At 41.7% G+C, this 15,900-nt stretch overlaps 1 protein-coding gene across 1 annotated transcript in view; it reads left to right on the plus strand.

Moving 5' to 3' along the window:
* The window catches only part of RUFY1 (RUN and FYVE domain containing 1), a 51,462-nt gene that overhangs the window by 18,027 nt on the left and 17,535 nt on the right, over positions 1–15,900 (plus strand). Inside the window, exons 5-8 of the mRNA XM_084241603.1 lie at positions 6,959–7,020; positions 9,045–9,110; positions 12,085–12,154; positions 15,324–15,425. Coding sequence (XP_084097729.1) covers positions 6,959–7,020; positions 9,045–9,110; positions 12,085–12,154; positions 15,324–15,425 — 300 coding nt within the window. The remainder of the gene's footprint in view (positions 1–6,958; positions 7,021–9,044; positions 9,111–12,084; positions 12,155–15,323; positions 15,426–15,900) is intronic.

The following is a 15,900-nucleotide window of genomic DNA, read 5'->3' on the forward strand; positions in this document are numbered from 1 at the left end:
GCAAATAATGGATAGTTTTACTTCTCCCTTTCCAATTTGGATACCTTTTATATCCTTTTCTTGTCTTATTGAATAGTAGTGATGATAGTGGACTTCCTTGTATTGTTCCTGATCTTAAAGAGGAAGAACTTTTAGTTTTTCACCATTGAGTGTGATGTTAGCTGTAGGTTTGTCATATACAGCCTGTAGTATTTTCAGAAACGTTCCTTCTATTCCCAATTTGTTGAGGGTTTTTATCTTGTCAAATTTGAATCTTGCCAAATGCATCTATTAATATGATCATATGATTTTTATCCTTTTGTTGACATCGTGTATAACCTTTGGTAATTGGCATTTGTTGAACCATTCTTGCATCCCTGGGATAAATTCCACTTGATCATGTGTATGATTCTTTTAATGTATTGTTAATTTGGTTTGCTAGCATTGTGCTGAAGATTTTTGCATTTATATTCACCATAGATATTGGTTCATAGTTGTGTGTGTGTGTGTGTGTGTGTGTGTGTGTGTGTCCTTGTCTGGTTTTAGAATAAGGGTAATGTTGTCATAGAATAGAATGTATTTGGAACTTTCCCGTTTCAATTTATAGAAGAGTTTGAGAAGGATTGGTATGAATTTTTCTCTTAAGTTTGGTAGAGTACACTAGTTACATTATCTAGTCTTAGGCTTTTGTTTGGGAGGAGGCTTTTGATTACTCTGTTAATTTCCTTAGTCATGATGGGGTCTGTTCTGGTTTTTTTATTTCTTTGTTAGTCATATTGGAATGTTGTATGTTTCAGAATATTTTCAATTTTTCTAGGTTGCCCAATTTGTTGCCATATTAATTGTTTATAATACTCGCTTATGGTCCTTGTGTTTCTATAGTACCTGCTTTAATTTCACTTTTGTTTCTGATTTTGTTTTCTCTGTGACTCTGGCTGAAGGTATGTCTGTTTTATTAATCATTTCAATGAACCATCTCTTGGTTTCATAGATATTCGGAATTGTCTTTTTGATCTCCATTTTGTTAATTTCTGCTCTTAATTTTTCCTTCCTTCTGCTGCTTTTGGTTTTGCTTTTTCTAGTTCCTTTAGGGACAAATTTAAATTTTATTTTGATTCTCCTTGTTCTCTGAGGTAGGCCTATGATGTTTTAAATGTCCCTCTTAGTACTGACTTTGCTACATCCCACTAATCCTCATAAGTAGTATCTTCAATTTCATTCATCTCCAAGAAGTTTTTCTTTTACCTTTGATTTCCTCATTGATCCATAGTTCTTTGGTAGTATATTATTTACTCTCTACAAATGTGTGGTTTTGGTTGATTTCTAGTTTTTTGGGTGTTTTTTTTTTTTAAGATTTATTTATTTATACAAGCACTGGGTACAGTCAGAAGCGCGGGAAGGTGAGAGAATTCACCAGAGCCAGAGTAGGGAACAGAACAGGCAGGCTGACGAAGAAATACACTGCTGAGGGGAGCAGCGGGCCGCAGGAGAGGTCTGCGCACCATGTGGGACCCTCGTTGGTGGCCGGGGATTGAACCAGCGCTGCAGAGGCTGCGGGCACCTTCTCAGCCCAGCGCTCAACCGCTGCGCCACCAGGGGAGGCCCTGAATTCTGGTTTAAAAATTGTATGAGGGCCTCCCCGGTGGCGCAGCGGTTGAGCGCTGGGTTGCGAAGCTGCCCGCAGCCTCTGCAGCACCGGTTCGATCCCCGGCTGCTCCCCGGCCACCAGAGGAGGGTCCCACATGGCGCGCAGGCCTCTCCTGCCGCCCGCTGCTCCCCTCAGCAGTGTCCTTCGGTCCTTCTGCCTGCTCTGCTCCCCGCTCTGGCTCTGGTGAATTCTCTCACCCTCCCGCGCTTCTGACTGTACCCAGTGCATGTATAAACAAAAACAAACAAACAAACAAATAAATAAAAACATGCCTCTATTAAAAAAAAATAAATAAATAAATAAATAAAAAATAAAAATTGTATGATTTTCAACAAAAAACTATGAACCAGAGACACTTTTAGGGGGGCGGGGGCGGGAGGGGAGGGATTGGGGTCAGAATGGGGGGGCTGCAATTGTATGGGGAATATAACAATAAAATTTATTATCTAAATAAATAAATAAATAAATAAATAAATAAAATAAAATAAACCCCTTAGTATCTAGTAGACACAAATCTATGCCCAAAAGGCCCGAGTTTGCCAGACCACATTTATTCTCTGGTTTTCCAAATAGAAAAGGGATGGCAGAGTTTCATAGTGAGGATTCCTGAGAATGGCCAGATACTATCATATCTGGACCCCTATTTATGTACTTAGAGTAAAATCTATTTACTAGGATCTCCAGGGATTAGATTCTGAACCCCTTAGTTGGAACAAAGATTGTCAAAAATACTGAATTAAAAGCTCTATTTATATGCCCTACCTTTGAGACTCTTGAATCTGGAAAAGGCTTTTGAAATCTACATACATGAAAAACAAGGACTGACCCAAAAAAAGGGAAGAAAATGACAAACCCATAGCTTACTTTTCAAAAACAGCTGGACTAGACAGTAAGAGGATGATTCTGTTTACTTGTGGTTTCCACCTGTGTTCTGCTGTTAGATACTGAAAAAAATGACATGGACAGCCCGTCACTGTCTATGTTTGCTATCAGGAGCTAACCTTGTTGGAACAAAGAGGCAGACACTGGCTAACAGCAGAGTAGATGAGTAAACAATAGGCCAGCCTCCTGGACAATTACAATGTCATTGTCCAAGTTACTTCTAACTTAAACCCAGCTACCATGCTGCCACCCTAATCCCATAACCTATGATTGCAGATAGATACTGGGTATGGTGTATTTGAGTTATCTGGATTTAAAGGGTCATGTACTGTCCAATCCAAATTGGGAACTACTTATAGATGGCAGTAGTACTATGACAGAGTGAAAAAGAAAGGCCAGATATCCTGTAAAAAATAAATAAATAAATAAAAATTGTATGATTTTAAAAGATGCTTGATATGATTTCAGCCTTCATAAATTTATTGACTTTGTGTTCTGACATATGGTCTTTCCTTAAGAATGTTCCATGAATACTTGAGAAGAAATGTGTACCCTGTTTGGGGGTTGAATGTTCTTTAAATATCCATCAAGTCCATTCAGTTTGTCATTTAAGATCATTGTTTCCTTAGTGATTTTCTGTCTGGATGATCTGTCCATTACTATAACTGTGTTGCTGTCAGTGTCTCTCTTTAGGTCTGTTATTTGCTCTATATATTTTGATACTACTGTTAGGTCCATATATATTCATAACTGTTATAGCTTCCTGTTTTATTGATCCCTTTATCATTATGTAATGTTGTCTCTTGTCATCTTATTTGGCTAAAAATCTGTTTTATCTAATAAGTATAGTGGTTCCTGCCTTTGAAATTTTTCCATTGGCTTAGAGTACCAGCTTCCATACTCACTTTAAATCTGTGTCTTTATGAAACTATGCAGAGTTGGGAGGGGGGAGGGCAAATATCATGGTTGGTGGGTCCTCACCAGTGCACTTACAACTGCAATTTCAGGATACAACACAGGCTTAGGGTACAGCAACAACAGGTTTATTTACAAAGAGGTGAGAGAAATGAAGAAGCTGGGAGAAGGGAAAGAGTGGGAGGCAGGGCCAGAGGCAGTAGCAGTGCTTAGGCAGTGGTTTGAAGCAGAGATCAGATGCAAAGGTCTTGAAGGTCAGCAAAATTCTTGAAGGATATGACAGGGAACAATAGTAAAGCTCTTAGGAAGAGTGTCTTATGAATTAAGGATGTGTGCCTTCACATCATTACTGTCCCCTGCCCCCCTCCCCTAGCCCCATGGCTATGCTGGCAGAAACCAGCAATGCTGATCATAGGGCACCAGTGCCAGTCAGCTCTGGTGAGCAGGTGGTAATGCCAGAGGGCAGGGACCAGAATTACATCTCTTAAGAGATGCTGGGCACAAGCCAATAGCAAATGACTCTTTTAAAGACACTGGGCATAGGCAGATGGTGTCATTCAGCAGTTAGTACCAGAGGCAGAGTCAAGGTCAGGTCTGTAAAGGCCTTTCCAGGAGAGAATCCAGACAAGTCTGTCTCTTGAAGCTGACTGAAACCTGACTTATATCCCCGTCAGTGTAACCACATTCAAACCTGATTGGTCTATTTTACTTGATTGGCACTGGTGCAAGCTCAGACTTCATTGGTGCCATGGGAGCTCCATTTTCATTACCATGGTTTCAAAACTGAAACTGCATCAGCACATCCAGCCTGACCTGTACTGAGGTTGGGCTTCAAAACTGAACACCAGGAGCTGTGGGGGCTGGGAGTAGAATGGGACTCCTCTGACATTTATAGCTAAAGTTCATCTTGTAAACACCATTTAACTGGGTTTTGCTTTTTTTTTTTTTATTTTTTTTTTTTAATAGAGGCATGCTTTATTTATTTGTTTGCTGGTTTGTTTGTTTGTTTTGTTTATACATGCACTGGGTACAGTCAGAAGTGCGGGAGGGAGGGTGAGAGAATTCACCAGAGCCAGAGCAGGGAGCAGAGCAGGCAGAAGGACCGAAGTACACTGCTGAGGGGAGCAGCGGGCGGCAGGAGAGGTCTGCGCGCCATGTGGGACCCTCCTCTGGTGGCCGGGGAGCAGCCGGGGATCGAACCGGCGCCGCAGAGGCCGCGCGCAGTTTCGCAACCCAGCGCTCAACCGCTGCGCCACCGGGGAGGCCCGGGTTTTGCTTTTTAATCCACCTGGCCACTTTGTGCCTTTTAGGGAGTTCAGTCCATTTGTTGCTGTCCAAGGCCTGGGGGAGCCAAAATGTCACAACTGGTGGGTTCTACCTGTCTGCTTACTACTAAAGTTGCAGGAGACAACTGAGGCTCAGAGTTTAACAACAACAGGGTTAATTTACAAAGTAGAGAGATAAGTTGGGAGAGAGGAACATGCTAGAGGTGGGGCTAGAGGCAGTAGCAGTGGTTTGAAGGTCACGACTTCGGGTTACGAAGGTCTCTTAGGTCTCAGCAGAGGTGACACCACAGCAATCCGAGTCAACAACAACAATCTGAAGGCCGGGCTGGGCAGCACTGGACACTGGACCTGTCAGCACCAAAGGCAACATCACTAGAGAGTGGTAGTAGATGTGTCAGAGGCAGGGACCAGTGTTGTAGTTCTTAGATGCTGGGCATAAAGCCAACAGCAACCAGCTCTTTCTGGGACACCTAACACAGGGCTGATGGTGTCTTTCAGCAGATAATGTCAGGGGTAATGTCAGAAGTCAGGCCTTCGATGGCATGGTGCCAAAGGACAATGTTCAGTGTTACAGGTTCCAGATAAATCTGACTGCTCCTCAAGCTGCCACTAGGTCCTCTTCAAATCATCTTCCAAGCTTCACTTTTTTTTTCTTCCTGTTTTCCAGCTTTATATTTCTATCTATCTCTTGTCCAGTAATATATCCCCTCTGGTGCAGTCTGTGTTGGTCACTAATGTGCAAGGAGTACTTCATTCTCACCCCAAGGCACTGTAGTGCCCCTCTGGTTGTTAATGTTCCTTTCGGAAGTGAAATTGATAGTGATAATGGGAAGGCACAAGAAGAGGAGGACTGCCACTTAATGGCAGCCTCAAACCCACCAGTGGAGAATCCCTTCCCAAAGGCCAGTGCCCCTTCTGGGGAGGTTGTGGGATCTCCACATATCTAATGATACTAGATGTTGCATACAGAAGTGAAAATGAGAGCTTGTCACCATAGAAATGGTGATAAGAATGGAAAGTAGGGAGATTGTCAGAGGGCCCCATGAGTCCAACATGGGGTTGATAATAGATCAATCCGATTGGAGCTGCTGTGGGCACCAGTTAGGTTGGAGTTTGCACTGGTGGGAAAGGGGCTCCTGATGTTGGCTTTTGAAGCCCAACCTCAATGTTGGTCAGCTTGGGCACACTGATGCAGTTCAGCCAGCACCTCACAGCTGGGATTATAAACAGACCAATCTGATTGGCACTCTCATGGGTGTCATTCAAGTAAAATGGGCCCCTCAGTTTTGAAAGTTGGGCACCGTGAGGAGTGTGTAAGTTAGGCTCCAGCCCGCTTCAAGTCATTCGGGCAGATTCGTCTTACTCTGCTGAAAGACATTCTCGAGCTGTGACACTGGCCCCTGTCCTCTGGTAGCGCTCCTTTGCAGACCTGACCTCTGAGTCTGCTTCCAACATTGCCTGTGGAATAATACCAGGGGCCCTGTGCTAGGTGTCTCAAAAAGAACTGTTTGCTGTTAGGCATATGCCCAGCATCTCTAAGACATAAAACTCTGGTCCCTGCCTCTGATACGTCCGGCACCACCCCTTGTGATGTTGCCTTCCTAGCTGTCAAGTCAAACATCCAATGCTGCCAGCCCTGACTTCCTTTTTTTTTTTTTTTTTAAAGATTTGTTTATTTATGCATACAAGAGCTGGGGTACAGGCCAGAGATGTGGGGGATGAGAGGATTCACCAGAGACAGAGCAGGAAACAGAACAGGCAGGCTGATGAAATACACTGCTGAGGGGAGCAGCGGGCGAGACAGGAGAGGTCTGCTGTGCTCTGTGGGTCAGCTCCCTGGCTGGGGATAGAACTCATGCCCTGTTGATAGCTTGATATCCCTGAGACTTTAACCCCTGAGCCACCAGAGAGGCCCTGTTGTTGTTACTTTGTACCCAAAGAACTTTGTTGATCTTTATCAACAACTTCGTTATTGAATAGATTACAAAACTGATCATAACTAAGTGGTAAAATTTCAAAATATTCCCATAAATTCTGATTTTTAGTGTTTTTTATTTAGGCGGTGGCGGGGTTATTTTCCCCTGGGTTTTTTGTTTCAATTTAATGCTACTATAGAGCTGTTTAGTCCAACTAAGTGCTTGTAGGAAAGAGATAGGAATATAAATACCCTGAATATTTAAATTGTAAGGTTTATAGAAAGCAGAAAAGTTACTTTTTATTTAAACTTGTATAACTTCATTTCCATCAGGTTGGAGTGATCGATTTTTCTCTCTACCTTAAGGATGTTCAGGATCTTGATGGTGGCAAAGAGTAAGTACTGCATTCTATGCTATTATTCTTTATATTTTTAATAAATTCCAACAAGTAGTACTACTTTTGGTTTTTGCTTTGTTTGAATTTTTTTTAAAAAAAAAAGATTTATTTTTATTTATTTGTTTATACAAGCACTGGGTACAGTCAGAAGCACGGGAGGGTGAGAGAATTCAGCAGAGCCAGAGCGGGGAGCAGAGCAGGCAGACTGACGAAGTACACTGCTGAGGGGAGCAGCGGGCGGCAGGAGAGGTCTGTGCACCATGCAGGACCCTCGCCCGCCCGCCTGCCCGGCGCGTGGCGGCTGGGGATCAAACCGGCGCTGCAGAGGCTGCGGGCAGCTTCGTAGCCCAGCGCTCTACCACTGCACCACCGGGGAGGCCCTGCTTTGTTTGAATTTTAAGTTTTGTTATGTTTAATTACAGAGGTGTAATGTGTCCATTTAAGGAACTAGATTCAGGAGAATAAAGAGTATAAATGCAATTTCTACATTTACACTGTCCCCTCCTTCTCAGTCCCACGCCTGCTCCTCCCTCAGAGGCTGCCCCTACCTCCTTCCCAGCCTTTGTCCAGGGCTTTGCAGGTCTGTCTGTTGGTGGTATGTTTTGTTTCATGAATGTAAATGGGACGAATGTAAATGGGATGATACGGCATCAGCTGCCTTTGGCCCTACCTAGTGTGTCTCAAATGTCTTTCATGACATATAATTCTTCCTCATTTTCATTAATATGAACACTCTTTTAAATTAAGTTTTATCCTGGGGGGGGGAAAAGAGAAACAAATGTGTATAGTATGCTGCCACTTATGTTAAGAGAATATATTTAAAAAGAGTATACATCCACGTTTATATATTGTACTTCTGTATTCATGGACCATTTCTAGAGCCGCACACAGACCTCATAGAAGTGGCTCCCTGTAGGGAATAAGACGGGAGACCAACCTGGGTGGGAGAGAGGGTCACTGTAAACCCAGGCTCGTATTTCGGTATTTTACCTCATGCATCTGTTACCTGCTTTCAAACATCTTCCGAAAAGGGTCTCCCTGGTCTAGGTGCTCCTTACCAAAGAACGGACCAGCAGGTATGCCATTTAATGCTTCATGTACCCTGAGTACAAGGATTTGCCCACTTGAAACTTAAACAGAATATTTAATGTCAAAGACTTGAACAGAAACTTAATATCAAAAAAAAAATTAGAAGTAAGAACAAATATAATGTTTAAGGAAGAAAAAAAAATCAAATAAAAAATTTTAACTGGAAACTACCCACTAGTAAGGGGATAATTGAATGAATTTTGGAACATCCATAATATACCATACTGTGGTGGCATATTATGAAGAAATAAATAAAAGAACACATGTGACCTTCTGGTATAGTAGACAAAGAGATTTCCACAAGGTGTTATTAAGTGAGAAAGTTATACAAGAACTATATGTCATTTTCGTAAACAAAATCCCCATACAGAGATTATGATTCTCTGCACACAGGATGCCTAACAGGCTAGTAATGTGGGTTTCCTGGGAGATGTATAAAAAAGACAGAACAGGTAAAGGAAAAAAAGGACTGCAATGAAAAGTAAATGCAACACCTGTGGCATGAACCTGTGCAGAACGATTTCTTTATACATATGCATGTATGTGTGTATGTAAAGAATTGGGAGGTAAGGGGAAGAGCCTAATACTGAAATATTAAAATCTTTTTGTAAACCTGTGCTGATCTGATCTGCTTCATGTTTTGAAAAGTCTTACAGTCTCCTTTGCTGAGGTAGCTTTCTGTCCTTTTAATATAATTAGGGTTTGCTTTATCAGTCACCTCGAGGGCCATTTGCATGCAGCTGTTGGTTTCCATTTTGCATGCCCATGACTTTCCTCTTCCCAGTGGCCAGACCGTGCAGACAGTATTAAATTCTGACTGCCTCTGGGTTTCCTAAAGACATTGGTAATTCTGTAAGGTGATTGGAAGGTTGGGGAACAGTTGCAAAGTGTTAACCATGAGTAAAAAGAATTTCTCATTTTCTTTTTAAAAGGCACGAAAGAATTACTGATGTTCTTGATCAAAAAAATTATGTGGAAGAACTTAATCGGCACTTAAGGTAGGACACCCTCCATTTTCCAGCATATAACATACTTAGGACTCAGTAGTTGTTTAATGGAACTTTTTTAAAAAAATTTTTTTAGGATTTATTTTATTTATGCATACAAGAAGTAGGGTACAGGCCAGAGGTATGGGGGGGGGTGAGAGGATTCACCAGAGAGAGTGGGGAGCAGAACAGGCAGATCTACTGAAACCCACTGCTGAGGGGAGCAGTAGGCAAGACAGGGGAGGTCTGCTGTGCCTTGTGGATTGTTCCCTGGCCAGCCAGGATTGAGCTCGTGCTGCAGCGGCTGCCAAGTGCTTGATAGTGCTGTCTTTAACCCCTGAGCCACCAGGGAGGCCCTAATGGAACTTTTTTGAGTTGCCATATATTTCTGACTTTTCTTCCAAACCAAGAAAAAACTGCTCAACTGCTTGTGTGTACAGATGGAGAAGTATGTTTCCTTTATTAACAGTTTTTGGAAATTATTTGGGGTTTTGGGACAGTTATACAATTTATGGAATAAGTAAATTAAACCTTACTGCTCCTCAGCCCACAGGCTGAAATCACTGGTAAGAACTATTGCTGCTGTCAGTCAGCACATATCCCTCTGATGTGTTGAGGCATAAAAGAAGGGTGGAAAATCACTGGACTAGACCTTCCAGAACAATTCAATACTGATAGAGGCAACTTTGTCTTGAAGTTTCATGTTAATTGGAAAGCTAATGCTGTGTTTCATGAAACATTAGTCTTTGGGGATATTGGTAGGAAGTAGGCAAAGTCTCAGCCTAATGTTTGGGAGACTTGTTAATTTCTCTTTCTGAGCTCTCTGGCAATAAATACAGGGGGTGCATTAGCAGTGGTCCCCAGGATCAGTCTCAGACCCCAAAAGATAATCAAACACATTTCTCAGAATGTACTCAAGAGAATGCTACTGTGAGCTTTCCTTAGCTGCAATGTTGGCTGTTATTTTGAAAGCGAGATTCATGATCAATCCCTCATGTATGGAGAGTTTTTATATAAGGAATAGATGTTGAATTTTATCAGATGCCTTTTAGCAGCCATTAAGGTGATCATGACATATCTCTTAATCTGTTGCTATGATGTTTTCATTATTAATGTATTTCTGTATCACAGGGGAAAACTATGCTCTCAATATGGTTTTAATAATTTAATTTTTCTCTTAATATATAGCATGACCTTAATTGTTCTTTGGTTTTTTGCCTCTGGCTTGGTATCAGGGTTTCACAGCTTCACAAAATGAATTAGGAAGCTTTGCCTTGATTCTGAGCATGTCATGAGCATTACTTGCTCCTTGAAAATTTGAAGTTCAAATCCTTGAGGCAATACTTTGCTAGCCTTTCCATTTTTCCTTAGTTGTTGCTTCATCTAGGTTTTCTCCTCTTAAGGACATGTATGTTATCCTTATGATTTTAAGGATTTTATATTTTTCTTCTTTTTTTTTTTTAAAGATTTATTTATTTAATTATTTATACAAGCACTGGGTACAGTCAGAAGTGTGGGAGGGTGAGAGAATTCACCAGAGCCAGAGCGGGGAGCAGAGCAGGCAGGACCGAAGTACACTGCTGAGGGGAGCAGCAGGCGGCAGGAGAGGTCTGCGCGCCGTGTGGCCGGGGAGCAACCGGGGATCGAACCAGCGCTGCAGAGGCCGTGGGGAGCTTCGCAACCCAGCACTCAACCTCTGCGCCACCAGGGAGGCCCAGATTTTATATTTTTCTAAGAAAAGTATAAATTTAAAGAAGAAGGAAAATATAAATTTTTTTGATATTTTCTAAGTTATAGAATTGGATATATACTCTTAAAACTTTTAATTCCCTCAATATCTCTTGTTTTTTCCCCTTTTCATTTTTGTATTTGAATTTTTATTTTTCTCCTACCCAATTCTTGAACCTCCATTAGCTTTGCCAGGTTTGTTTCTCTGGTCCCCTCACCAACAAAAAACACCAACTTGGTGTATGTACAAAGACCTTTTGGTAAAAGTACAGGCCTTGAGCCAGACTGTCTAGATTCAGGTTCTGGCACCTCTTCAAGGGTATGAATTTGAGTAGGTTTCTCAGTATAAAGTTATGGTTTCCTTGTATGTAAACAGGTTAACAGTAAGATTTACCTCACAGAATTGTGGGGAGGAATATATAAGTTGGAGCATTTAAGTCTTAAAACAGGGCTAGCACATCAGCCAAAAAGGAAGTTGCTACTATTATTGGATGTTTATTGTTATTATTTATCAAATCTACATGAGTCGTTTACTTATGTTTCAGTATGAAAGTAGTACATAGCACTTAAAGAATATATGAAAAATGGGTTAACATAAAAAGCAGATTTTAAAATCACCTTGGAGTCTACTAAGTATCAATATATCATTATTAATATTACTTTAGATACATGCCTGCCCATGCATTTTGGTTCCCCTCTTTTTTTTTTTTTTTTAATAGAGGCATGTTTTTATTTTATTTATTTGTTTGTTTGTTTGTTTTTTTGTTTATACATGCACTGGGTACAGTCAGAAATGCAGGAGGGTGAGAGAATTCACCAGAGCCAGAGCAGGGAGCAGAGCAGGCAGAAGGACCGAAGTGCACTGCTGAGGGGAGCAGTGGGTGGCAGGAGAGGTCTGCGCGCCATGTGGGACCCTCCTCTGGTGGCCGGGGAGCAGCCGGGGATCGAACCGGTGCTGCAGAGGCTGCGGGCAGCTTCGCAACCCAGCTCTCAACCGCTGCGCCACTGGGGAGGCCCGAGGTTCCCCTTTTTTGTGCTGGTAAAAAAAACTCTCTCCAGTGGGCTAATAAATGTAGAAACACACATATGCATCTAATAAATGTACACATATATTTATTTATAATTCTTATCTCTGAATTAGAGATACTTTGACTCCATTTCATATAGAAATCAAGGAATAGCTATTCGCTTTGCTTATAAGTAGAGAAAATCGTCCACTTTTTAAGTACACATTTACTTAATGTTTTATTTTCTATAGCTGCACAGTTGGGGATCTTCAAACCAAGATAGATGGCTTGGAAAAGACTAATTCAAAGCTTCAAGAAGAGGTTTGTAACTGATCATCAGAATTCTGAAAACATCAGGACCCACAGTTAAGAGAAATGGATTAGTTGTTATATCTGATCAGAGCTGCTTGCCAGTAAGAGTGGGAATTGCTAACCTGGGTTGAGCTGCACGGGGGATGCACATCCTCAGAATGTCTGTATTGTGCCCTGTCCAGGGCTCCCATGATCCAGTCCAGCTGATCACAAGCCATTTCTAAGTGACTTAGGTTTTATCACAGTAATCCAATAGATGACAAGTCCTCATTGGAAAAGCTATTCTCTTCCTCTCTTCCCAACTCTCCTAAGATATAGTCTGTCTCCCTGCTGTCAGGAAGGCACAGCCTGTTATGAGGTAAAAGTATCCTCGCCCACCCCTTTTGTGTTTGGGCATCTCAGGAGCATGGTACCATTCTCCCCACAGTATGGTCTTTCTCTGCTTTCTCACTAGGAAGAGAGAGAATGAAAGGACAGGAAGAAGGAGGGCTGAGGCCGAGGAAGAAAGCTTGCTGCAGGCTGCCCGGCAGTCTCCTTGGTGGACACATCTTATCTCCTGTTAGCAAGAGGGGGGTTTCTCAGCCTTTCTGAGGCTTTCCACAGGTAGCGGTCCCTGGCTGCTCAGGCTTCCCCACCAAGTCTCATTGGGAAGGAAGAGGGTGTTGAGAGGGGCCTGAGAGTGACCCCCACGGTGTGAAGTCATGTTATGATTGAAAGGAGTGTCTTAGAGCATGCCCTCATAATGGAGGACCCCAGTTTAAGGCTCACTTTACACTGGTGGCTTTCTCTTGAGGGCCAATTCTGAAAAGCTTTCAGGAGAGGAGCTCAGATTTGTGTGAGTTAAAGGAAATTTAAAAACAGTACTCATAGATGGGCCTCTTGGAGAGACTTCTTAGAACTGGATGACTTGGGTGAGTCACCTTGGGTGGGTGAGCCTTTGGGCCTCACTTTAGGCAGGTAGGTCTTTGAGCCTCACTTTTCTCAGCTCCACATTGGAAGATCTTACAATATTGTTGTGAAGATTAAATTAGATTAATATATAAACGTGCTTCATATAACACTTGGCCTGTGGTGGTACTCAAGAGTAGTTGAGTTTAGAACAAGCACATTCACACTCTCTATTCTCTCAGACAAGGTAGCATGCTTTCAGTAAAGGTCTAATTTAGCCTTTGAAACTAAATAGCCTATTTTTCATTAAAGGCAATAGCATATTTTTCGTTAAATAGCATATTTTTCATTAAAGGCAAACAATTGTACTAGAAAATGTGCTTTAGAGAAATATATAGCAGGTTCTTGATTAACACTGTTTCAGTCAACAATATTTTGTTGTAACATTGAGGAAAAAACCCTGACCAATGTTGAACCAGAGTTATTCTAGGACCTACTTTCATTATACGTTGTTTAGCTTAAAGTAAGTTTCCAAGAACCTGCTGACCACATTAAGTGAAGACTTGCTGTATGCTTCTCTTCAGGGTATGCTCTCTGTATCTAAGGAGAGTAGAATGGGAATTAGCTTATGATTTTTCCCTGCTTCTTCCCTGTAGCAACTAACATCTCCTTTAATGCAGTAAAATTTCTCATTTGGGTTCTAAGTTTTAAGTCCTGAGTTCTCAGCCTGAGTGGGGAGTAACTTGGGGAGTTTAGGTGCTACTGATAGAGAGAAGGTAAGGAATTCAGTGCATCAAGTCCCCCTGTTTATGAATGATGCCAAGAGCACAGCCAAGAACCAGGAACAGATTTCTTGCTTCTTTCTTCATCTCCAGCCTCACCTTCTCTCTGCAGGCTGTATTTAGGAGCTGGATAAGGACTGGCCGGTAGGAGTTTTCACACCTCTACTTTGCCTCTCCTTATCAGGCCTGTGAAGGCATCCTGCGTCTACACACTTTCCCTAAACTACAATAATTCATTCAGGGAGAGAATGGTGACTTCTTACGGCATGTCTTTAATGGTTTGGTTGTGATTCCTCTCCCCAGATTCTTTCATTCTCCCTCCAATGATATCATTGTGTAGAAAATCAGGAAAAAATTATCAAGAGGGCCTCCCCAGTGGCGCAATGATTGAGCGTTGAGCTGCAAAGCTGCCTGCAGCCTCTGTGGCACCGGTTCAATCCCCGGACACTGGTGAGGGTTCCACATGGCACGCAGACCTCTCCTGCCACGCCCACTGCTCCCCTCAGCAGTGTGTTTCATTAATCTGCCTGTTCTGTTCCCTGCTCTGGCTCTGGTGAATTCTCTCACCCTCCCATGCTTCTGACTGTACCCAGTGCTTATATAAATAAATCTTTAAAAAAAAAAAAAAAACATTAAAAAAATTAAGTCAAGTGACAATATTTTATCATTTGGCATATATATAGTCCTCTTCATAAACATTTTAATGTAATTGATATTTTTAATTTTTTTTAAGATTTATTAATTTATGCATACAAGAGCTGGGGTATAGGCCAGAGTTGTGGGGGAGTGAGAGGATTCACCAGAGACAGAGTGGGGAGCAGAACAGATAGATTGAAATACACTGCTGAGGGGAGCAGTGGGCAAGACAGGAGAGGTCGTCTGTGCCATGTGGGTTAGTGCCTTAGCCTGGGATCAAACTCATGATGCAATGGCTGCCAGTAGCTTCATAGTGCTCAGACTTAACCTCTTGCACCACCAGGGAGGCCCCAATTTTTTTTTTTTTCTAATTAGAGTGAGAACATACTACATAACCTGTTTTTCCCCCCTACTGGTATCATAAGTATGCTTTCAAATCAAAAAAACTTTTGCAAATATTTTAATAACCACATTTCTGTTTGCTGCTTCCATTATAATTTATTAAACCATGTATTTGATATTGGGCATTTAGACTGATCCTAATTTTATGTGTATGTAGATCTTTGCCCACATTAAGTAGTATGCTTTCATTTTTATAAAAGGGGAGAAAAATTTGGGGAGGGTAGAGATAGCTAGGGGCAAGGATGGGAGAAGGATTTTCTAATATACATGTCTGTGTGTTTGGAATTTGAACCTTACAGATGCATTACCTAATCAAAACAAGGAAATTAATCTATCAAAAATCAAGGAGATTAAACTATCAAATATGCAAAATACATTATAAATTGTGAAAATGCCAAATTGTCAGTTTTTAATTTGAACAGGGAGATTAATTTTGATGCTAAGAAATTGTAAAACTCTTTCTTAATCAGCTTTCTGCTGCAACAGACCGGATTTGTTCACTTCAAGAAGAACAGCAACAATTAAGAGAACAAAATGAATTAATACGTGAAAGAAGTGAAAAGAGTGTCGAGGTAAGAAATTAACCTCACGGTTGGTAATCTGTTTTTCTCTGACATGTTCATCACCAGTCTCAAGCTCATGGCCAAATAATAACCTCGGATGGTGCAGAAATGCCTTGTTTGATGCCAGAAAGTGCCTCTGCCATTGTGGCCTCACATGTGACTCAGATGTCCTAGACCACTTGGAACTTTCCAAGCACGTTGCTCCCTGGCCTCTGGGCCTTTGCACAAGAAAGCTCCTATTCACTCTTCAATTCCATCCACATGCCAGGTTGTCTGTGCCACAGCTCTTTGTATCTCCCTCCCTACTGAATTTATTTACTGTTTTGGGGAAATGCTGACTTGTAGTTATCTCACCTGATGATTTGAAAGTAGAGATCATATCTGATTAATCACAAAATTTACCCACTGCTAAAAACATGCTCAATAAATACAGAGCGGTGGATTACATTGGGAACTTTCCCAGTAAGGACCATAGTTGTGTTTT

The sequence above is a fragment of the Talpa europaea genome (assembly GCF_964194135.1).
Source record: "Talpa europaea genome assembly, chromosome: 9".
Taxonomy (NCBI): Eukaryota; Metazoa; Chordata; class Mammalia; order Eulipotyphla; family Talpidae; genus Talpa; species Talpa europaea.